Genomic DNA, 23783 nt, shown 5'->3' on the forward strand with positions numbered 1-23783 from the left:
AGGCCTGTTTGCTGGAACAAGTAAGGGAATGTTTTCCCCGGGCCTCTGCAGACATTAATGGACTTATGATCCCTCCTGTCATACTTGGAAAACCTATTATTCTCTGCATTCCTAGCTTATAAAGCATTTTTCAGAACACTTGAAAGAGAGAAACAAGTTTAACACCCCCCCCCCAGGTTAGTTGCAGTATGTCAGGGGTCGGTGCGTTTGCCAGACTGAAGGATGGGTGGCAGCAGTTTAGAAAAAAGCTAGAGATGTCTCTTCATGCACCTTGTATGAGATGTGTGCAACATCTCTGCGAGACATCACAGGAGAAAGACAGAGGCTGCAATGGGGGAGGGCCCATAGCTGCATCTCATGGAGACACTTTCTGAACTTTATAGCCAGGCTCTGCAAAATTCCCCCAGCAGTAAAGGCAACAAGGTCCAGGATGCATTCTGTGTCTTCTCAGAAGCCAAGGGGTAGCTGTGCGGGAGAAATGTGTTGCAACACAGGAAATGTGGTTTGGTTGCTTATTAAGAATGGAGAGCACTAGGGGATGAGCTGTACCCTGGTGAAACTTGACAGCCAAATTCTACCCAAATCAATATAATGAGTTCAATGCAAGACACAGATGACACCTCGTCTCATGAATAAAAATGGAGATAAGGTTAGGTCACAGACTTCAGACCAGGGGAACCAAGGCATGGCTAGACCCCTTCAGGTGATGCATTCTTCTATGTCTCCTGGGGGGAGAGAGCACCAGGAAAAGGGCTGGAATTGTAGTGGTGCCAGCATGGTGTGTTCTGTACAGCATGCAGGACACTGGGTGGGGGGGTGCACCACCTGACCTTTCTAACTAGTGGTGCTCCATTCTAGTGGCTTGCCTCTGCCCTGACTGACTCATGGCCCCCTGTATGGCCATGTGCTCCCTTTTGATCTTTTGAAAATGCTTCAGGAAATGCTCCCTGCAGAACCCTGCCTTCAAGGCTCTCTGTTGCAGTGGAGGAAGTCTGTCAGTCCATATCATCCTGTTTCTGGTCTCCATGCAATCAATGGCAATGTTTTTTCTTTCCCTGAAGTTCTGGAATGCCATTTCTAGCTTCTCCTCCCTTTGGAATTCCCTTCAAGAGGATAATATGTTTCCCAAATTGTTTCTCCCTGTATTCCCTCTAAGCTGTGCAGCGTGTGTGGCTACACAGGCATACCTGGCAGCGTGGCTTGAGCATGCCTGCGTGGGCACACACACCACACAGCTTAAAGGGAACATTGCCTTGGTAGGCAGGGTGATTGGATGGCTGTGTTGATTATGGTGGATGAGAGGCAGCTGGGTGAGTAGAGGGTCTGCATCAATATGCAGGCTAGTAATTGCCTCTCCATCAGGTTGCCTTTACACTGGAGGATGCTACCCTCAAGCAAGTCCATAAGACATATAGAAGGGTTTTATTTAAAAAGGCAGTGAACAACCAGGAAAGGCAGGCAGTTCTGCAGTTGACCAAGATAGTGTTCTTCACGCTGATGCAGCAGTAGAAGGTATATTAGCAGGCCTGAGATAGTGGCTTTGCCTTGCAGTGTACATGCCACCACAAAGCCCTATCTCTGTGATGCCTACAGAACAGCATACAGTACACTGCAAAACTGCATAAAATTCCCTACTAGGTGTTCAGAAGAATACTGCTTTATAATATCTTAGACAGTCTGTGCATTTTGGAGCATTGCTGTAGTCTGCTTTCGGCTATTTCAGAAGGGAATCTCAACTTTACTAAAAGCTGAGTGCACTAGGACAGGGGTTTTCAAACTTTTTAAGGAGTGTACCCCTTCTGGTGGTGGCAGCCAGACACAGAGCAGGGGAGGGGCTTGCACGCGGCAGTGTGGGATGGTGGCAACCGCCACCGTGTGAAGGGCACCCCCCACACCGCATGTCCGGCTGGCCAGGTGGTGCATGTGTGGCCCACAAAGGGAAGATGCTGCTCTCACCCCCCCTCTCCACGTTCCCCCCGGCCCTCCTCCTGGGAGGTGGCAGCGTGGGGTGGTGAATAGTGGCACTCTGCCACCACCCACCCATGTGTACCCCCTAGCACCTTTCCAAGTATCCCTAGGGGTATGCATACCCCCAGCTGACAACCCCTGCACTAGGATACTGTGAGTCAGTGTGCCTTTACTTTTGTTTCTTGTGTTAACCTGTAAAATAAAGAGGCTTGCTAACTAGTGCCTATGATAATTTAAACCCCATGGTGCCATTACTTTGAGCAGATAGTTGGGGATGCAGGGGGCAGTGGTGGGAGATGGAAGGAAGGGAGGAGAGACCAGGAAGTAGCTCAGGGAGGGTTGGAGATCGCAAGTCAGGCTGATGGCATAAGAAAGACAACTTTAACGTGTGTAGAATGGATTGAATGCATGGAAACATGGAGGTAAATGCCCTTAGACATCTAGCTCTTCCAGACCTGGTGGGCTGGTAGGCCATATCCAGGAAAACAACTTTATATCTGCCTTTGTGATTGTATTGTGACACATACTGCACATAATGCTTCTTGGAAATGATCTCTTCCTCAGCGGTTCTAGGCTGATGGCTGGTGGAGCTCTTCTTCACATTCATTTCTGAATGGCTATCCACATGGGGCTTATATCGTGTCCAGATCTGCTGCCCTGATAAATCTCCCATGGTAAATGTAGGGTTAATGGAGCTTGGGTACCTGCCATGGTGTTTTGTGAGTCTTCCTTCCTCTCTCAGGTCCTTTTAAGGTAACTATCCACTATGATGTTCTGGGGTGTGGGAGGTTGGCAGCTTTGGAGAAATGTGAGTCAGTGCCTTATCATCTGGCTGGCAGTGGGAACATCCCCAGAGGTCTGCTCTGGTCCTCTGTCCTCCCACTGGAGCTCAATATTGGGACTAATTTCAAGAGTGGCTCCCCTTCTTCATTTGCTCCAGCAGCAAGATTAGGGTGGCCAACCTGTGGCATGCATACCACAAGTGGCACAGTGGGGGTCGAGCAGAGAACATAGCAGTAGAGAAGGCAATGATTAGAAAGCAGAGCAACAGATCAGGAAGGGAGCATAGGGTAGGGAATGGAAAGCAGAGAACCAGATTGGACAGGGACTACAGGGCAGACAGCAGAAAGCAAAGTGACAGATCAGGCAGGGGAAGGGGATCACAGTGGCACTTAGGGACACTGAGGGGCTTACCTGGTGGCACACCTACCCAAAAAGTTGGCCCTCACTAATATATATAATGCTTATACTCCACTGGCCCTTCTCCAGCTGGGGATGGATACACAGGTCTCCAAAGAGAGCAGTCAAGTCCAGGCCTTCTGCAGTGATCCACGTAGAAGTGGTGCATGCTTCTGCTATTTTCCACTGGGTATCCAAACTCATTACTATCTGGTATCAAAAAGGGGCATTCTTGGCTACTTGCCAGGTCTTGCATGGAGAGGTGATATCTAGCCAACATGAGCAGTGGAAAGCACACGAGTATAATGACAAGCCAATTCAGGCGTGAAGCAATGCAGCATGGGATAGTAGCTGGAGGACTGCCAGAAGCTATGTGGCTAGGAACGCATCCACAGGAACCTTAAAGCAAAATGACTCACTACAAAGTGGCGTTCATCCTGTTCCAAGGACATTACCTCCGGAGACCAAAGGCGACAGAAGATGTGGTCAAAAGCAGGTTGCTTGTGGTTGCCAGGCATGTGAAGGTGAATTAACTACTGTTACTTAGATAGAACATCACCACAGAGGCAGGACCTCAGTAGCACCCTACCTACCCATTCATCCCACCACCCTACAGCAGCTGGTTCAATGGGCTAATTAGACATTGCATAAAACAGTATTCTATTTAGTCACTGTATATGTCAGCCATTACCCCGCCTCAGGCTCTGAATCAGGTTGTGAGGTGGGCCAGAGACAATGCAGTGCAGCTATCATAGAAGGGCAGCAGGTAGGCAGGACTCCTGGTTTTTTTTCCACCAACTTCCTGGGGTGACTTTGCAAGTCGTTTCACCTCAGTCGGCTAAATCTGACCGTAAATCATGGTGGCCCAACTGCATGCAGCACAACTTTCAACCCCTGATGCTACTGCTCTGACGCTGGACCCAGCTGTCTGAGAAGGCCCAGGGACAAAAGGACTTTCTTTTCATCTGTTGCTTCCCACAAAAGAATGTTCACACTTTAATGAAAAATGAATTAGACCCTGCTCCCCATACCTCCAAGGTATAGGGACGTATGATCAGCTGTATTATGCAAATGGGGAAATGGAGGTCCAGACCAAGGAAACAGATGTGCTTGATACTGCACAGCAGATCAGTGTCTGGGCCAGGAAGAGAACCCAGGAGTCCTGAGTCCCTGCTCTAAGCACTAGGCGGCACTGTTTCCCTAGTTATGTAGAATAGGAAAAGAAAAGGCCCTACAGCAGGGATTGGCAGCATTTTTGGGCAGAGTGCCAAAAACACCCGCAACCTATGCTTCTAAGACATTTGTATGCCAGGGGCAGATAGTGGGGGAACCATGAAGGGCTCAATCCTTGTAATGGTAGTGCAGCCCCAGCCCCTTCAGTCCCGAGGTACATGTGCCAAGCAAAATGCCTTTGCATGCCATGTTCTGGCACCCATCCCAGGGTTTGTCTACCCTTGCCCTAGATGTCCATACAAAATTTGCCTCAGCAAAGGCAAGTGCTGCCTTCCACCCTGTTCCCAAAGGGTGGGACAAGGGAGACAAGTCCTGAAGCTGGGGCCTTGAGACCAATGGGACAAGGAACAGAGTGAGCCATGTTCACGCTCAGAGAATAGACAAGGGGCCAAGGTAGCAGAAACAGCCAGACTGGGCAATTGGAGGAGGAGGTGTAAGCAGCTAACATCACCTCTCTTCCACTCCACGGGAGTCATGAGGGGCAGGTGGGTTTCAGGGGGAGGTTGATCTGTTCCAGGTAAACCTTGGCTAGGATCATTCATATGGAATGCAGACAAGGCGTCTGGAGGCAATTCATGAGCCCAAGGTGATGAGGCAAAGGGCCATGAACCAGAACAGTGCGGGGGCAGGAGATGCTGGACAGAGAGTGCACACAGAAAAAAAGGACGGGAGTAATGAAGAAGCTGCATTAGGTTGATATCAGACTCCTCTGGCTGGGCAAACCTGCCCAGCTGCTGCTGACTCTCCCTTCCTACAGGGAACTTTCACTGTGCCATTGGGAGCATCTGGTCAGTAGTGAACTCTTCGCCATGCTCCTTGACACAGGAATCACAGGAAGTGGCCCCCAGGGCATGTCCCTCCGCTTCAGAGCAGAGACTGGGAGTTGAAGTTCCCATGGGCTCCACTAGGTGGAAAGCTCATGTGAACCTTGTCCCAAGGTGATGCCAAAATGTCTGTGCCTGAGGGCTTGTTCTCCGGAAACGTGGAGCAGGTGGGAGTCTATGGGGTCTCTCCTACATGGTCCTGCATGGTTCCAACCCCGTTTTCCAGGACCAGCTTCAGGAGGAAAGTCCTTGTCTCTGGGCCCTTTCAAGAACCCCGCATTGCTGCCCTTCCTGAAAGCCCTCTCAGTGCTGCTGGTGTCTGTCCTAGGTGCTGTCTGGTCTCCCCCTCTGACAGGTGAAAAGGCTTCGGCCACCTAGGGGCTGAACACATGGTGCTGGGCAGATGGAACGAGGGGGCTGCCTGGTCTCATTTATCATGGAGACAGATCCAATTGCAGCAGGGCAATCAATGTCACTTCAGCATGATGTGTGGCAGTGACCAAGGGGTCAGCCTGAGCCTTAGGCTACACACACACTCAGTGGAAACAATCGCTTGATGGATGCCAGCTTTATCGAGGAGCCAGGGGGGTTGTTTGTGCATGTGCTTCGGTAAGGGCTGACCTGGGTATGTGTGCATGAGGACCTGTATACAGATACAGCTCTATGCATTGTGTGTGTGTGCGCTCATGCATGCACATATGCACATACACACATGTAGAACCACATAGGTTACTGTGAACATGTGCCTATGTGTATGCACAATTCAGTGCATGCATGCACTTTTGCACCTGTGCATGACTGTGTGCATAGCTCAGTAAAGATGTGTGTGTACAAGTGCCTTCAGAGCTCAGTCCATGTGTATACATATGTGTGTGCATGAAGAATTCAGTGTGTGAGCACACAGATAGGTGTGTGTAAATGCTTGTGTGCAAGTGTAGCTGTGCACATGTATGTGTATGCTCATACATCTATGTATGCATGTAGTTCATTATGTATGTGAGCACATATCATCCATGAGCAGTTGGGTAGTTAGCCAGGTTAGTCTCAAGCCAGGCAGAAGATCCTGTAGACACCATAGCACCAGCTGTCTATAGAGCTTTGTGTGCATATATGCATGCATTGCTCAATGTTTGTGTATGTATGCATGTATGAGCATAGTTTATTATCTCTGGGAGCGTGCATATGTGTATGAATGGCTTGGTTTGTTCATGTGAACACACAGATTTCTGTAAGGATGTGTGTGCATAGCTCAGTGCACTGCATGACTTCCCTGCCTTATTACCGTGCATTTTCCCCCATGGAGTCTCCAGCAGCTGCCTTGTTTGACTGCTGAACTCTGCTTACTGATAAAGTCAAATCAAACTGAGCCTCTCAGCAAGCAGCAGCACGGGCCTGAGCCATGCTGTGCTAGCCAGACTGGAGCAGCTCTCAGGAAGCCTGCAGGGCTGGCAGATGGAACAGTGGCCCCAGAGCCCACTGGGAAAAAACTCAGTGCTTCCAACTCACTGAAGCCACTATGTCCAACATCCAAGGAAGCTGCTCATGTAAGGGCAGTTGTCATTTCAGCTTGGGGGCTTAGGGGGCTTTGCCCTCACATCTTCTTCTCATATTAAGGCTGACTGCTGGAAAAAGAAAAAGGTTTCCAATGGTTTCTTAGCTGCTTCTGCCCCTGGAGTCACTGCCTCTGTACTTCCCCATGATCCTGTTTTCTTGCAAACTTATGAATATTCATTCTGTACTAAATAATGACTCTGATTAGCAACATGTATTACTTCCTGCCTAAGGATCTCAGCATATCACAACCATTCAGCTGGGGACCTGCCCAGCACTTGGACCTACTCTCATACAGTTTATAAATGACAGCTGTTGTGATCTAGCCAGGGCTGGATTAAGGTATTCAACACAGCAGACCCTTGCTGAGAGCCTTCTACCCTGAAGCCAAGGGATTTCATCAGAATTCAGCTTCCTTTTAAAAAAGCAAGCACTTTTCAACCTCTGTGGTTTCAAGAAGCTTGAAAATGGTGAACCAAAGGGTGTATTAGCCTGCGTCTGCAGAGAGTTGACTCAACTCTGACAACAGGTCTGAGAGGTGTGAATGGCCCCATTCTTCTCTGTGACTTCCTTGGTGACCCTGCCAACATAATATGTGCGGTTTGTGTCACACATGGCTTGTGCTGAAAACCTCTGGGCTTTGTCCCACATTACATTTAGGATGTATTAAAATGGGAGCATCTGCATTTAAGCAGTAAAACACTTGCCAAGTGCAAACATGTTGTAGTAAAATTGGGACTTTTCACAGGAAGAGTATTTCCAGATCATATTAAGTAACATGTTGTCTGACTGCTCCTTGGAGATAATATGAGCAACTTATGGTCCTGAGGAACCCACTATCTGCTGATTGACTCAAACCAGCTCCCAGTGCAGCCATAGGGCTGAAACCAATGATCAGCTGATTGTGGGTCTCAACCCAGGGACCATACCAGAGTCTCAAACCAGCTTCAATACTGGAGCACCACCAGGATCCAGCAGCAAGGGTGGCACGCTCTTCTGGGCTCAGCTCCTTATACCTCTGTTCACCCACCACCAGCAGCAGAGACCCAGCTTGCCAGAGTTGCCTATGAAGCATATGGGGTAGAAGATCACAGTGAGCATTACTGTGCAACTACTCAGCACACGTTCTAACTTTTGGTAATGTGTACTACGACCTACATAAAACACTTGGTAAGTGTCCAGTGTAGCAAGGCCCATCTGTTTACTAGAAACTGGTCTGAAACCCACCCAATTTATTTTGCGTACATCAGCAGACAGATAACAACTGTAGGTTACTATTGACTAAGGTAGATTTGGACTAGCAACAAAAGCTTTTTGTCCCCATGCCAATCCCAGAGCCTGGACGTTGTTCCCAGGCAGTCCTTCCTAAGATAGAACTTCACTAACTCAGGTTCTATCCTTCATTGATCTTCACCCATCAGCCTGTTCCTTTATCACATTTGAGGTATGAAGCTTTCTTTTCCCATCCCTATGGACATTCAGACTCACTGGCCAGTGGGAACCATTTGAAAGAAAACAATCTTCTACCTCTGACACCCTGTGGGCACTTTACACATGAATTAACATGCTTTTGTTAATGCACATTAAATCTAGTACCTTCAGGTGCCTATACACGAGTGTGGAGGCTGCTCCAGTGTGCTCCAGCACATCAGAGCAGGCTCAATTAATCAAGTCTACAGGAGCATGGCAATTGCTGTGCTCCAGCAGCCTCCTGCGTCTTGTGTATCAGACCCTGTGCTTAAAAATGGTGGCAGGGGCGCTTGAACTAAAGTTCACTGAACAAGCTTTAGTTCAAGCACCCCTGCTGCCATTTTCAAGCACAGGGATGATCATACAGAAGACGTGACAGCACTTTAATTAAAGCGACTCCCTCCCACCCCCACAGCACATGTAAAAGTGCCCTCCATTATGAGGTACTAGGAAAATGCACATTAGCCTGTTTTAATGTGCATTAGCTAAAGAGCACAGTTTTAAGTGACTCTTAATGTACATTAAAATAGGCTAATGCTCATTAAAATGACAAAAACCCACCCTGTGTCTTCCAAACCCTTGCTCTGTACTTGTCAACAAATGGCTTCATGTTGTTTCTATGCTGGCCACAGACTAGTGCAGATTAATCCCCAGCCTTTTTTTTTTTTTTCTTGTAAGAAAGTAGCCCAGAGCATTTGGGACTTCCAGTAGATTTAAAGGCAGTCTTAAAAAAACACAGACAAGGAAATAATGTTTCCCTGCATTAACCCTGTGTATTTGCTTGTGTAGAACAGAAAGAAGGAAAAAGGTCAAGACCAACATATTTCCCGCACTGTAACCATATAGCACGCAGATGGCAACCTGCCAGGTAACAGCTCTTATAGGAGCTGCACCAAGGTCATATCTTATGACCACTCCTAGAAGAGGCAGCTAGATGAAAACAAGGAGCAGGCTGGCTACCTGGTTCTTGAGGACATCCATAAGAGAAGAGGGGAGGATTTCCATGGAAAATGTCATATTTGGGCTCCCCAAAAATTATATTGGAATGTTTTTGACTGAAAACTGAAATGGAAATGCTCCCACTGGATATCAAGGGAAGTGCAGTTCAGGAATGCCATGCCCCCATTCTCCTCTGTTGGCCTGGCTCTTGAACTTCCCTTAATGCACCAGAAACCCAAGAGAGGGAGGAGGGGTCTTAGCTGCAATGCATCATGAGAGATGCAGTTTAGGGCACTCAGAAGAGAGGGCTCCTGCGGATGGTGAAGAACATGGGGCCAGGAGGTGACCAATTAAGGCTCCCACAGGGCACGGTGGAAGCCACACTTTCGGCTTCCTATTTCTAGCCAGAAAGAAGTATCTGGGCTTCCAGAAGGCTCAATCTTTCAACCAGACGTGTCACCGCTCTAAGCCCTGTTTCCCATCAGAAACCCAGTTGCAAGGACACACTTCGCACCACTCCCAGCTAAGGATGCACTTGGACTAGATGCCTTCCCAGGCCCTGACCTTGGAAACCAGCAGAGGCAATGAACACAGGCAGGGGTCCAGGTCACAGCAGAGGGAGCTGCAGGGTGTGCGGCAGTGTGATGGGGAAGCAGCGGTGGCTGGGGATGCTGCTGGTGCCTTGTCCTGTGGAGGAAGAGGGGAGCAGAACAGCAGGCAGTGGGGGCATTCAGTGTGCCCTGTGACAGTGCTGGTGCTTGGCTTCAGTGCCCTGGCCCCACCCAGCGAGCAGTGCCAGGCAAGAAGTGCCAGTGCCTGGCAGGCAGGGTAGAGGCAACACAGCATCATTGCAGGTCCCACCCCAGAGCCCTCCTGGCCCTATTCCAGGACAACCATGCTGCTGGGCCAAACTGCGCATGCGTACAGAACTACTGGGTGCCTGACACTACGCTCTCTATCGCCACCTGTCTGCCACAAGCTGGCACCGCGCTCCCCTCCCAGCCGCATTCGCCTTGGTCGGAGCCCTCCCTCCGGCCCAGCCAATCGGGGCCGTCTCACGTTGCCCTTCTAGTGCGTGCGATTGGGTGAGGGACTGAAGTGTCCCATTTCCTCCCCCCCGCGCTCCTCCTCAGTCAATGCGTTCTGATTGGCGGCGCTCTTCCGCTGAGCTGTGCGACGATTGGCCCTGCGCGGCAGGGGAAGGGCGGGGCGAGTTGAGGTTATGTTTCCGGGGTAGAACGGAAGCGCTGCGTGGGAGGTGGAAGTGTGGGTGCTCGGCGGAGGTTATGCAGGTGGGCCCGGGCGCCTTCCCTGCCTGCCTGGGGTGGGAGAGGCGCTCTTCCCGGGCCGTGCTCAGGCCGCCTTCTTCCCTGGTCCCCCTCCCGTCGCGGGGCAAGCGGGAGGGAGCTGCTCTGGTCTCCCAAGCGCCTCCCGAGCCTGTCGCAGGAGCCCTGCCGCTCTGGGTCAGGCCCTGCTCCGCCTCGCTCAGTGTCCAGCGCCCAAGGGGCCCCCGGGAGCGCTCGTTATCCGCCTTCAACCCTCGCTTTCGCCCGTGTTTTCTTTCTGAGCTGTCCCCAGTACCCGGTTGCTGTGCCATTAGCCTCCTGCGTTAAGGATGGCTTATAATATTCCTTGGTGGACATTGGCCTGCATTCCCCATGGTGCATCACATAGGCCTGTGTCCGTGGGCAGAGCTGAGACTTTGAAAAGGTGGGGTGCAGAGGCCCTGTCATAGAACACATTTTTCATGGGTTCAGAATAAACTTGAAGCTTTCCTGTGTCCTCATGGCAGTTTAGATATTTAGCAGAATTCATTGGAATCTGACAGGGCTGTGCCTTGAGCACTTTTGTCATGGCCTCACACTTGCAACCTTTGCGCTGCCAGCCATGTGCCTTAGCGCTCACACTACCTAAGCCCTGAAGTCTTACTGCTGTGCTCGGGGCCTTGGGATGTATTCTTTAGTTTAAGATTGAGGCAAAAATAAAAATAACTTCATTTGGGATGAGTTGAAAACAGTCTGTGGGGCTGTGAAATGGGAGCTTTGTTACCAGGAGCAGCTAACAGACAGAGGAATTGCAGACAAACAATTAGCTTGATTACTGAAACATCAAGACCATTAAAAAAGAGAGCGAGTTATTAAAACATCTGGAATGAAGAGTTCAGAAGGGATCCGGTAAGTTAGAATGAGCCTTGACATCAGTTGACTCCTTCAGCACTGCTGGACTTGAAATGGGGCTGCTGCCAGACTCAAAGGAAGGTGCAAGTGCACCTGTGCCCCCCCCCCCGAATGGATCCGCCCCTGCCTGCCTTGTACAGTGGCAGAGAGTGGCCGCTGCAAGGGAGATAAAGTAGGGTATGACCAGGGTTTTTCCTACTGTTGTGCTCACACTTGCAGTCTCCAGCATTTCGGGTCTATGATGCTGTGATTCAGAGGCTGTTCCCCTAACTCTTGTGCTCAATAGCTACTGATGCACCTCTCCTCCAATAATTTGTTCAATCCCTTTTTGAATCTGGCTAAATTATCAGTCACCATATCATCTGGTGGCAATGAGTTCCACATTGGAATTACATGCTGAATGAAAAATAACTTTCTTTTGTTAGTTTTAAACTCTTTACCTACTAGTTTTATTTTATGACCCTTAGTTCTCGTAGCATGAGACGCAGTAAATAATAACTGCTATTCTCTTTCTGTGTTGCCCTTTTGAAGAAGTGAAACTTAAATGCTGAATTCTATTACTCAGTAGGTTAAGGCTGGTGCTGCATTTGTGACAGCTGAACCTAGGCTGTGGGTTTCACTTGTAGTCTCCAGAGCTTTATTTTGTTTAGAACTTTCTGAGCTTTTGTAGCAGTGCCTTGTTTCCTTGTTCAGGTCAGTTCCCTGTGCACCTCATTCTTGGTCACCATCCTTGTAGGACAGGTGGAAATCTCTTTGCTTTTCCTGCTGCTGACTTTTTACATCCAGACAAATATGAATTCAAACTTGGTTAATTAGTGTAGTCAAAATATAGACTGATTATGCTCACCATTTTCCATGATAACCTACAGACCACTGGGTACACAGTGCTTAAATCAATCTGCATTTGACAAAAGGAAATGCAGGAATTAATTTGATTCTGTATCAACTTTCCTATTCTCTGTTGCTCCCTCTGCTGCCAACCAGCCCCCACCCCATATTCAGGATAGAAAAAGCTGGATCTAATCATTAAAGTCTAGAGACGAGAGAGTGAGTTTCTGTTCCTAGCTGTTGCCACTTATTTGCTGTCTTTGCAAGCCAATCTTCTGTTTTGGGCTTCAGTTTCCTAATGTGCTTTTTTGTCCCTAATCATCCTCAATTTGTCCAGGAAATAAGAACCTTGTCATCAGATCAGCACTCAATAGAGTAGACCTTTTCCCTCCATTAGGAACTAAAACCCCCTTGTGGGGACTGCCTCATTCAGTAGGAGCAGGGGTAGCAAGGAAAGTGCCAAAATCAGACACTTGAGCTTGGAACAGGAACTGCTGGGGGTTGGTAGAATGTCTGTGGGGCAGGCTGGAGAGGGTGATGGGTTGACTCTGGTTTTATTTATCAGGGTTTTATACCTCCAACAGACTCAACATGTTTCTTACGATGCATGTCTCTTCCACAGGACTATCAGAATCTGCCAATTGACATCCAGACTAGCAAGCTCCTAGGTACTGATCTCTCTTTCACACTGGAGAGGGTGGGAGGGAGGAATTCTGGCACATTCACTTGCACTATGAGTGAGTGTTTCCTAGTCTCTGAGGTGCTACCATGAGCTGCCTTCTGCGTGACTTCAGATCAGCATGGCTAGCCATCTCTCTCTACACTCAGATCCAGAGCCCATGCCATTAACACATGCATGAGGGTCCTTCCACCTTGAAGCTAATGCTCTTTGCATACTGGGAGTGTGTCCTCATTTCCTCTGTCATGGTTAATCCAGACAGAAATGGGGCTGAGTTGCCCTCAGTGGTGCTGGCTTGGTGTAGATCAGTGTTGTTGGGATTTGTGTGTAGTGCTAGTTTGACAGTCCAAGGAAAGGCCCAGTATGGGCAGCAGCAGAGGGAGTCTCTCCTCCACAAACATGATTTCTCCTTGCTATGGGGGGGATGGGGTGCAGTTCCTGCTCCTTGGCCTTCCCAGTCCTCCTTCTGAGATGGCCAACAAGGGAGGCACTCAGAATCAGCCATCTGAAAGTCATTCAATTGCAGTGAGAACAGACAGATCTTAGCTGGTTGGAATAGCATCTGCTTGCTGCCCATCTGGTATGTAGCTGTCTAGCGAGAGGTTAGATGAGGGATTCCCTGTCCCACTGGCAGTCTCCCAATTCAAGCCTGGAAAAACATCTAGCCCCACCTCAGGTCTCAGTGGTGGCCTTCCTCTGACTTCCTCCTGCTGCAGACTGGCTGGTAGACAGGAGACACTGCAGTCTAAAATGGCAGACCCACGTGCTGCACATCCGCGAGAAGATCAACACGGCCATCCAAGACATGCCCGAGAGCGAGGAGATAAAGCAGCTTCTCTCGGGATCCTGTGAGTGGGACTCTTGGAAGGAAAAGGGGAGAGTGCCATGGGTGCCTGACTGTATAAATATATGGCTTCTTTGCCTATAATAGGTGCCTAGAGCTCACTCAGCCTCTGGGCATCACTTAGTCATGGCTCCACTAGGCAGTTGGCTACCATGATTGCTGTAGCATGAGCATTGCTGGTGAGTCTGCCATCCAAAAAGCAGGGGGCTTGTGTGTTCCCTGCCAGACCTAGCAACATTTTCCATCCAATAAGCTTTTGCAGTAGATTTAAATCACTAGAGCAGGTCTATCAAAAATATTGCCTGCAAGGCCATTTCACTTGCCCTATGTGGGTCCTGGAGGGATGGGGTCAAGCTGGGGTGGACCTACCACTAAATTATCAGGTACAGAGCCCCACTGGGAACCTGTGTCAGCATCTGGTGGGTGAACAATCACTGTATTAACCTCCATTCCAACACACTGCCACTATTTATCCGTTTGCTGTGGTCAGGTCTAAATATGGCCCACAAGGCTCCATGCAATCCAGATATGGCTGGGCAGGGGTTCAGTTGAGTTTGACACCCTTGCACTAGAGTTGTCTAACCCCCAAGAGCATTAGTTATTAAAAGTCTCCTTTATTAAAGGGGTCAGAGAAACCCACCAACTCATGTCCAGTGGCACAAGAGGCCCAGGGTGGCCCCTGCCTTGGCCCTGAACAGCTGATAATGCACCACCCACAGCCCTGGTAGTAACATTGGTGCTCTCTCCAATTGCAGATATTCACTACTTCCACTGCCTGAGGATTGTGGACATTCTTAAAGGGACAGAAGCCTCCACTAAAAATATCTTTGGCCGCTACTCTTCCCAGCGCATGAAGGTGAGAGAGAACAAAGGCAACACCAGAGGCAGAGACCAGAGAGCCCTGAATGCTCAGACTGATCCTGGAATTTAATACCATGTTTCCCTTTCAAAGCAGATGGGGGTGGGGGCAGGAAGCCTTTCACCTCTAGGCTGCTGGTTCAAATGTAGCTTGAACCAAGAGTGAATAGAAGCTGTTGCTTTCCAGCAGCACCTGTGCAAATGAGCTATTCTCCACTCCCGGGGTCCATGTTACACAGACCACTGCTTCGTCAGAGTGACTGTGAGCCGCACTGCAGAGATGTGGGCATGGCAGAGAGCTGGCACTGCTCTTAACCTTGTAGCTCTGGGCACCTTTCTGCATCCCTGAACTCCCAGTCCCCAGGTGCACCAGTGTGATAAGCCTATGCTCATTCCTTGGTTCTCAAACTGCACGGCATAAGGTTTCTTGCTCTTCTGGCTGCATCTTGTATGCTCTCAACCCCTTGTTCTCCTTTCCAGGACTGGCAGGAGGTCGTGTCTCTGTATGAGAAGGAAAACGCCTACCTAGGTAAGGCCCTGTAGCATGGGGACACTCGGGCATCTTGGAAATGTGCAGGAACTTGTCTTCCCCAAGGGCCTCCCTGTTGTTGGACTAGAGAGCTCTTGGGTCAAGCTGCATTTGCTGGTATTAGGCTGGCTGGGTTCCCAGCTGGTAGCACCTTACATGGTATGTGCCTGTTCCCAGATTATTAGCAGAGCCTATGTCTCCTGTTCAGCTCCCTTAGTGTCCTGTATGTAGACAATACCCTTCATCCAGTGCTGCCAGGGGTAAACACAACAGCTATCTTCACTATTATTGTGTATGGAGCTAAGGGGTGTGGGCAAGGCAGCATGAGGAAGAGCCTGACAACAATGATGTAAGTACTCTGCCTCTACTGGTATAGAAGCTTCAGGCTCCCTGTTCAGCGATCCAGCACTGGCATAAATCTGACTTAACAGACATGGGGGAATGGGGTCAGACCCAGTAGAGACAACACAGAGATCATAGTGAGTAGACCTGGGATTGGCTCGCAGGGCTGCAGGTCGGCCTCTTTGATCGTGGGCTTGTTGATCAATGTGACCTTGAGGATGGGCCTGGTCAGTACCTCAGATTTCTCCTCTTGTGACTTCTGCCCCTGTGCAGCAGAGCTCGCTAGCCTCCTTGTGCGCAACGTCAGCTACGAGATCCCATCCCTGAAGAAGCAGATCAGCAAGTGCCAGCAGCTGCAACAGGAGTATAGCCGCAAGGAGGAAGAGTGCCAGCTGGGGGCTGCTGAGATGAGGGAACGCTTCTACACCTCCTGCAAACAGTACGGCATTACTGTGAGTCCCTCGCCACCCTCCTGTTCCTGGAACATGGCCAGGCTGTGGGTAGACCTGCCCCACACCCTTCTGAGAGCTGAGCAAGCTGTCCATCCCTCTCATGTGTCTCCTAGCATCCTCCTGGACAGGAGTCATAACAGCCTCAGGGGCTGAGCACTCCATTGGGTCTCTCCTTTCCCAAAGAGCTCCAGTCTCCTCCACTTCTCCTGAGAGCACTGCTCTTCTCTTGAGACCCTTCCCCCAGGCCCTCCCTGGAAAGCAACACCCCCTGACACTGAACACCACCCAGCATTGCATATACAGTCCTAGGTCTCCCAGCCCTGGATTGACTGGTTGCCCGCAGCTGGTGCCATATTTGTGCCTGTGGGTCAGCACAGGTTTCCACTGATGAATCCCTCCAGATCTATTGGATCCATTTCATCAGCCTCAGTGCCATTGTGTGATGCTTTGAGGTGGTGGTCCTTGCATGATCCTGCGAGTTCTAATATACCTGGGGTTGTCCCTGGCTGTCCCACTTCAGCTTTCCCTCTGTGTCCAGCAGTCTTCTGCCCTTATACCACGCTGTGTTTTCACAGGAGCCCTTCTCTTAGCCCATGATCTCTGCTGTGACACTGATCTCGGGGAACAAGAGTCTGTCCCATCCACCTGGCTGTGTTGGCTGCTTTCCATTGAGGGCTGTGCTTAGCTAGTGAGACGCTGCTGTGGGTCACCTAGTATCTGTTCTAATACTCATTCTTGCTCTGCAGGGGAATAATGTGCACCGGGAGCTTCTGGCCTTGGTGAAGGACCTGCCATCACAGCTGGCAGAAATTGGGGCTGGGGCCAAGGTGCTCTCAGAAGCCATCGAGCTGTACCAGGCCTGTGTGCAGTTTGTGTGCGAGAGGTAACCAGCCATGTGTGTGGAGGGAAACTGAAGACTGATCCTTTTTTTCTTCTTCCTGTGCTTCCATCTGAGGCAGGAGGGGCATTAAAGGAGCCAAGTCCCCTGGAGCCTTGTGACAGGAAGTCCTATGACAAGGCACTTGAAGTGGCAGTAAGCTACGGTGGTCAGCACCCCTTGCTGTGTGCCCTAGCCCTGCCAATAAATTCTGAAACTTTAGTCCCTGCTGCCCTCAAGCTCTAGTTTCACCCTTCATTAGTTGCTTGGTTACCTGGGAACATGCCCCTGGAGTGCTTTGTTCTGGCAGCCTTGCAGGTTTCCTCACTGCTTGGGAGCATCTTTAAGTATCCCCAGTCTAGGCTGGGACCATCTCCTTCGCAGCAGGGACAAGCTTCTTGGTTTGCTAAACCCTCAGCCTAAGAGACAGTCTCTGAGTTTTCCCCAGTAGGGGAGAGAGAGCAGTTGGCTGGTCTAAATTCAAGTAAAGTTGCAGCAACAAAGGTCACTTCAAAGTCTATCCCAGGAACCTGTGTTTCCTTGCTCTGTGGCAGCCACCTCCACTTACCACTGATTGGAGCAAGGCTGTTTCGTTAGTGCTGCCTGCATCCGCAGGTCCATGTGGGGTCTTTGTGGTGTCAAGGGAGTTCCCCAGTAAGGACAGAGTTGAAGAACTTGCCATTCATTGGTGGGGCATAGAGGGGCACATGCCCCCTCTCCCCCTCCGAATTTCTATGCTGATAGCAGGGCATGGGGTACCAGGGCTGGAACCAGGGCACAACAGTGGTGGGAGTTGGGGTGGTGATACAATTTCTGCACCAATGACAGGGTGAAGTGCTGCAGCCCAGCAGTAGTGGGGGTGGCAGTAGCAACACAGAGTTGTGTTCCCCCACTATGGTGGCAGTGTGGAGTTGTGCCCCCCCCCCCCCCCCTGGTAGCGCTTATGTGTCACCTGTGTTGCCACTGATGCATAAGCCAGAACAAAATCTGTGTGTGTGTGTGTGCACGCTTGCGTACAGATTGGGATGCAGGTTTGTGCGAACCCCTGTACCCTGGTGGTGATGCTGTCCTGTGCATTCCAGCTCCACAGAGCAGGTGGTGCCCATGTTGAGACACGTGCAGGAGCATGGGGACACAACCATCTATGAGTGGAGGAAGGGAGTCAAGCCCACCACTGTGGAGCGCCCACATGTGGAGGAGGTGTTGGAGCAGCAGGACGAGGAGGCGGTACGTTCCCAGGGTGGACTCAAATAACATTCACTCAGGGCTAAGGGAGGTAGCTAAGCAGAGGGTTCCCATGCCTCAGTGCCACATGAGCCCCTTTAGTTAGAGGGTCAGAGTGCAGGGGGGCATGTCATACCCACAGGCAGAGATAGTGAACCCCCTCAAACTCCACCCACTCAAAGCTGAGGTTCCAAACTCTAATTGTTCCCACTGACTGGAAAGGATGGTCCAAGGACCATCAGCTTGGAAACACTGAGACTTCTGAGTTCAATTCTCAGCAAGGCTGACTCATCCCTGGCTCTTGCCTGGGTAGAGAGTGTATCAGAGACCAGAGAATAGTAAGTCCTCTCTGCCCAGTATGGGCCTCAGAGAGGCTTTGGCCTGAGTCCTGGACCAGGATGTGCTGTCTCCTCCATGCTCCACAGAGTGCTGTCTGTGACCTAAGGTGGCTGCCTGTCTGTGGTGGAGGAAGGAATCCCTTTATTTGAATGAGCATTGTGAGATCCTTCAGGTATGTGTACATGTGAATTCCTCTTCCTTTCTGTGTTCCCCAAGATGCCAGTGAACATCCTTCTCTGGAATTCCCAAATCACTTCCAGAGATGACAGGAAGTAGTTGAAGCCTAGAACAAATAGAGGACATCGCCCCTATGCTAGAGTCATGGGGCAGAGAGCAGCTTATTCTGGAGCTGTCTTATCAATAGGTCAAAGGAGGTGGAGGCAGTGCTGTCCAGGTACCTGGTATCAGGGACAGCTCATGACTTCAGGGGTGTCTTGGTCTTCTTGCAGATTGACTGGGGAGACTTTGCAGTGGAGTCGGTGCCAGTTCTGGATGCAGCTGATTATGGCATCTCCATTGAAGATGGAGCGCAGGTTGAGGAGATTGACTGGGGCATCTCATTGGAGCCTGCCCCCCAGGTGAGTGGAGGCCTGATGTGCCTTCCCCTTGCCGAGGCACCCTGCCAGGCCATTAACTAGCAGCATGGGCTGTAGCCCTGCTTCATCATGTCTGGGCCACCTGGGGGAGGCCAGGAAACCTCATGGTTAGAGATCTGGATTGGGACTGAGTAGACTTGTGTCTTGTTCCAAGCTCTGCTACTACCTTTCTGGGTCACTACCTGCTCTGGGCCTCAGTTTCCCCTCTATAAGGTAAAGGTAGCCCTGTGTTGGATGGGCCAGTGGATCCACTGAGGGAAGCGCACCCCGTGGGAGGTGGGTGTTCTGGTTGGCATCTTGGCAACTCCTCTGTCAAGGCCAAGCCAGCATTGGGTGCTACTTCCCAGCATCCTTTGGGGTAGGCCTTCCCCTTCCTAGGGCTCCACACCCATTCTCACAGGAGACTGGTTTTATCTTGTTGCAGGGAACTGTTGGCGATGGGATCGACTGGGGCAGTGGGGATAGCAAGACGATGCAGATCACAGTGCTGGAGACTGGGACCCAGGGTAAGGTCCTTACAGCAGCAGGATATGGCAGGCTTGACTTTCTTCCTCCCAAGCACTAATCTGAGCTGCTCATGGCCCTGTGGACACTCCCCCTGGCAGCTGAAATGACAGAGGAGCATAGTTGGCAAGAGGGTTTTTCCCAAAAGGGCTGGCCTATATGAACCAAGGGTCTCAAATAAACTGGACCATCAGGATTCTGGCTGGTACAAAATTCAGGAGGTAAGGGATACCAGCAGGGATGGAAAGATGGCCCCTTAGGCACCTGGACTGAATTTGGGCTGAAACAAGTGGATCCAAACAGCAGGGAATGGAGCGAGTGTGACCACTAGAGGGTGCCCTGGGCTGTAACTTTGTAGCTTGGAATGCTTAGGGGGACTTTGTGCCAGCCTGGCATGGGGGGAGAGTGCTCACATGGTGAGCACTTCCCATGGGGTTCCCTGCAGGGCAGATAGGCTTAACACTGGGCTTATCAGGCACTTTGCTTACTGACTGCAAAGCTCTGGGTAAGCAGCTCTAAATCCTGGGCATGCAGTTCCATGGAGTGCCCTGCCAGCCCTCATACAGTCCAGCAGAGTCTCCATTGCTCTGTCACTCACCCCTGCTTTCCCCATGTGCTTTTCCCATTCAGTGTCAGAGGGAGTTGCCCGAGGCCCTGATGCTCTGACCCTCCTGGAGAACCCTGAGACCCGGAGCCAGGTTATCGATGAGCTTATGGAGGTACCTGCCCTGGGTCAATCTTTTCCCCTAGTCCTCGCCTGAGAAGACCCTAAAGATCAGTATGCCTATGAGGGAACTCACGAGTCCTGGCTTCCAGACCTGTCCCCCTGTTCTGACCATTAGCCCCATCTCTTCCACCTTTTCTTCCACTCTTTCCAAAAATGCTCAAGAATAAAAGGAGGTGACTGCACTGCTAAGGGCATTTGGTTGAGTGTCTGGAGCTCTGAAAAGTTTTAATAAGAGACCTGGATATAAATCATTTGCCTACCAGTCTAAACCCATTGTCCCAGATGCTCCCCCACCCAGGGCTGACACCTAGGTAGGCTGTGATGCTTTTTCAGGAGTCTCAGCTGTTCCATACCAGTACAGCTGAATGGTCCCTTACAGATGCAGGTGGGCTGCCAGTTTGCACATCTCCCAGGGATGGGCTTGGGCCCCAGGCCATTCCTTATCCAGCTTCCCTTCCCCATTACACCTGAACACAAGGTGGGGATGACTTGCCCCGCAGCTGCCCAGCACAGTCAGATCCCAAGAGCCTAAAGTTCCCAATGCTTTGGGAGTCCATAGGATCATAGGAAAGTAGGGCTGGAAGGAATTTCACACAGTCATCTAGTCCAGCCCCCTGCTCAAGGCGGGATCAGCCCTGATCATCCCTGACTAAACCATCCCAGACAACTATCTGTCTAACCTGCTTCTGAAAATTTCCAGGGATGGAGATTCCACAACTTCTCCATCCAGCTTCTCCAACAGTAGCCTGTTTCAATGTTTGACCATGCTCGTAGTCAAACAGTTCCTCGTGAAGTCCAACTTAAAGTTCCTCTGCCAAAGCTTGAGGCCGTTGCTCTTAGCATTGTCCCCTATGGCAATGATTCTCAAACCTTTTAGACTCAAGGCACTCTTGGATATACTCAAAGCAGCCTTTGGAAAATGCCAGCTCTTTGTTTTCACTTTTTTTTTTACTATAGAAAAATAATAGAACAATTCTTTTATTGCAAATAATTCAGAAAGCTCACAGCTGGGAAGAGTGTGTTTGCCATTATGGATTCCTATTTGAAATCTCTGGGTTTACCATGTAAATCATGTTTGCACACCAAAAAGTGCTAACATTGTGTGGCACTCCACAGCCCTTTTGAAATGGTCTCAAGGCACCCCAGGGTTCCACAGCACCTCTGGCCTCAGAAAAAACCCATCTCCATCTCCACTGCTCTTCAGGTATTTGAAGACTGTTATCAAACTCCGCCTCAGTCTTCTCTCTAGGTCCATGATGTTCATGAGGTTTCCTTTACCAGGCTTCTAGCCCAATAACATAAAAGTCTGTTCCTAGACTGCACCCCATGAGTAGGGAACAGGCTTGTGCTGGGGTGCTGCAGAGCCTGTGTCCACTGACTTTTTAGTTCTGAAAACACAGAACCTTCTAGCAAGGGCTGCAGAAACTTAAGGTAGGGAAGGAGCATTCTTGGCCCTTTAAATCTCTCCTTTGCCTGCAGAATTTGGTGGCCTCAAGGGGATGTAAAGTTCCCTTGTTATGGCTAGGTACCCAGGCTTGCTTCCCACTCACTGTCTCTCCTTCCCTCCCCAGCTGGAGACTTTTCTATCCCAGCGCATTGTGGAGATGAGTGAAGAGGCTGATGTTCTATCTGTGAGTCAGTTCCAGTTGGCTCCACCTATCCTGCAGGGCCAGACTAGGGAGAAGGTGGCAGACAGTCTGTCAGTCATCCAGGACCTGATTGGGCGGCTGACCAACCTACGGATGCAGCACCTATTCATGATCCTCGCCTCCCCAAGGTCTGTGGGCCAGGGGCCCTGCTGGGAGACCTCTGGGCATTCCTTTGGGATAGAGAAGAGATCCCCATGCTCAGACAGGGTGGGGGGGGAACAGGGGGCACACTGGCCCCTGGGTGATAGAAAGTATTGAAGTGTACCAAACAGGGCTAGAAGGGCCCTCAGGTGATGGTCTAGTCCTACTCTCTGCCAAAGGCAGGACTATCCCTGCCAAGTATTTGTCTAACCTGCCCTTGAAACCTTCCCATAATGGAGTCTCCCTGGCTATCCCTGAAGGGGACACCCAGACTTGAACTGTGAACATCATAATGAGTAGTGAATTGCACTACCCCCTCCTCCACTGTTCAGGCTGGGCTGCCGTACCAGAGCCAGCACACTGGTATGAGCTGGGGTGTCTGGACTGAGATGATAGGGGGTGGGAATAAGACCGATGCTCTCGGGTGGGATTGAGAGACCGATCTCTGTTCATGGCATGTGGGTCTGGCTGGCAGGTACGTGGACCGTGTGAGCGATCTCCTGCGGCAGAAGCTGAAGCAGGCAGACTTGCTTGTGCTGAAGAAGGAATTCATGGTGCAGAAGAGGGAGGAGGCGCTGGCAGAGCAGGGTGCCTTGGAGCCCAGGCTCGACCTGCTTGTACAGAAAACCAAGGAGCTGCAAAAACTAGTAAGAAGTGGGAAGGGCCTTCTCTGCAGGACACGTGCTCTTCCTGTGGTGTGGGACTCTGAGCCAGCTCTCACCCACCCAGCAGCCTCCCTTCACAGGACCTGGGGGAGGACTTGAGACCAGTTCTGAGACACAAGCCCTGCACCTCACTGTGTGTTGCACTTGTTGCTGACAGTGAGTCTAGCTGCACCCAACAGCTGTCCCACAGCAGAGCTCTGGAGAGCATCCCTGGGCAGTTACCACCCACTATATAATTCTTTTGGGTGTGGAGATTGGGAGCCACTGGGTAGGGCTTATTTCTTGGCAGCAGGTAGCAATTTAGAAGTACTGCATAAGCTCCCACCCACATGGGATGCAATGTCCCAGTATTAGGCAGCCTCAGCATCAGCTCTCAGATGCATGGGACCTGTTCTGTCTGTCTCACAGAGCACAGGGCTTAAGTCAAGCCCCTGAAACCTAAGCACCATTCTCCCTAAACACCTGTGCCCTGTGTGGGATCCTGATGCCCCCTGTGACTATGCCCTGGATGTTGCTTCTCTCTTAGTAACTCCTTCAGGCTTTAACCCTGTAACTCTTGTCTTTCAGATCGAAGCAGACATTTCCAAACGGTACAGTGGGCGACCTGTGAATCTGATGGGCATGTCCCTGTGATGCCCCCTCTGCTGCCCAGTGCTACTATGCTGTGGCTGGGACAGGGGTCACCCCATGGAGTTGGAACAGATAAGACTTTCCCAGTGCTCCGTCACTTGGGACTTGCCAGTTTGTTGCTCACGTTTTAATGAGCAGGTGTTTCTAGGCACTGGGCTTTACAGCTTGTGGCCTTCCTGTGGCTCCATGCAGGTGGGAAGGGGTTGCTTCAATAAAGCAGGGGAGCCTGCTTCAGCCCCTGCCCTGGCTCCTGATTTTGAGGTGCACATCACTTTGTCTAACCAGGCTTTGGGGTCCCTCACTCTGCTGGGATAGACTTACCCTCCATATGCATCACTGGATTCTGTCCCCTGCCCCTGCCTGAGCAAGGAGGTCCACCTCCTTGTCTGAGTCCTGCACATTGCTCCCCTGACACTTAGGAACACATCCTGCACAGTAGCAATTGGCTCAGCACACAGGGCTTCAGGAAGGGGTCAGAAGGTGATACAGGCCTGACACCAGGGCACTGTGGTGTAACAGATCCCTCTCTTCTCCACCCTTCTTCTCCAACCCCTTACC

The 23783-nt window shown here is 50.7% G+C and overlaps 1 protein-coding gene across 1 annotated transcript; it reads left to right on the top strand.

Moving 5' to 3' along the window:
* Window positions 1–10377: 10377 nt before the first annotated feature.
* Window positions 10378–23479, top strand: CDK5RAP3 (CDK5 regulatory subunit associated protein 3). The gene is made up of 14 exons (XM_019548363.1): window positions 10378–10456; window positions 12792–12837; window positions 13565–13696; window positions 14448–14548; window positions 15031–15079; window positions 15695–15873; window positions 16620–16756; window positions 17833–17977; window positions 18763–18891; window positions 19334–19415; window positions 20044–20132; window positions 21712–21917; window positions 22406–22577; window positions 23163–23479. Exons 1-14 carry the CDS (start codon window positions 10451–10453, stop codon window positions 23226–23228), a joined length of 1539 nt encoding a protein of 512 aa, XP_019403908.1. The 5' UTR covers window positions 10378–10450; the 3' UTR covers window positions 23229–23479.
* Window positions 23480–23783: the final 304 nt, after the last annotated feature.

This window comes from Crocodylus porosus, unplaced genomic scaffold, assembly GCF_001723895.1.
Source record: "Crocodylus porosus isolate Cpor-Errol unplaced genomic scaffold, CroPor_comp1, whole genome shotgun sequence".
NCBI classification, from domain to species: domain Eukaryota; kingdom Metazoa; phylum Chordata; order Crocodylia; family Crocodylidae; genus Crocodylus; species Crocodylus porosus.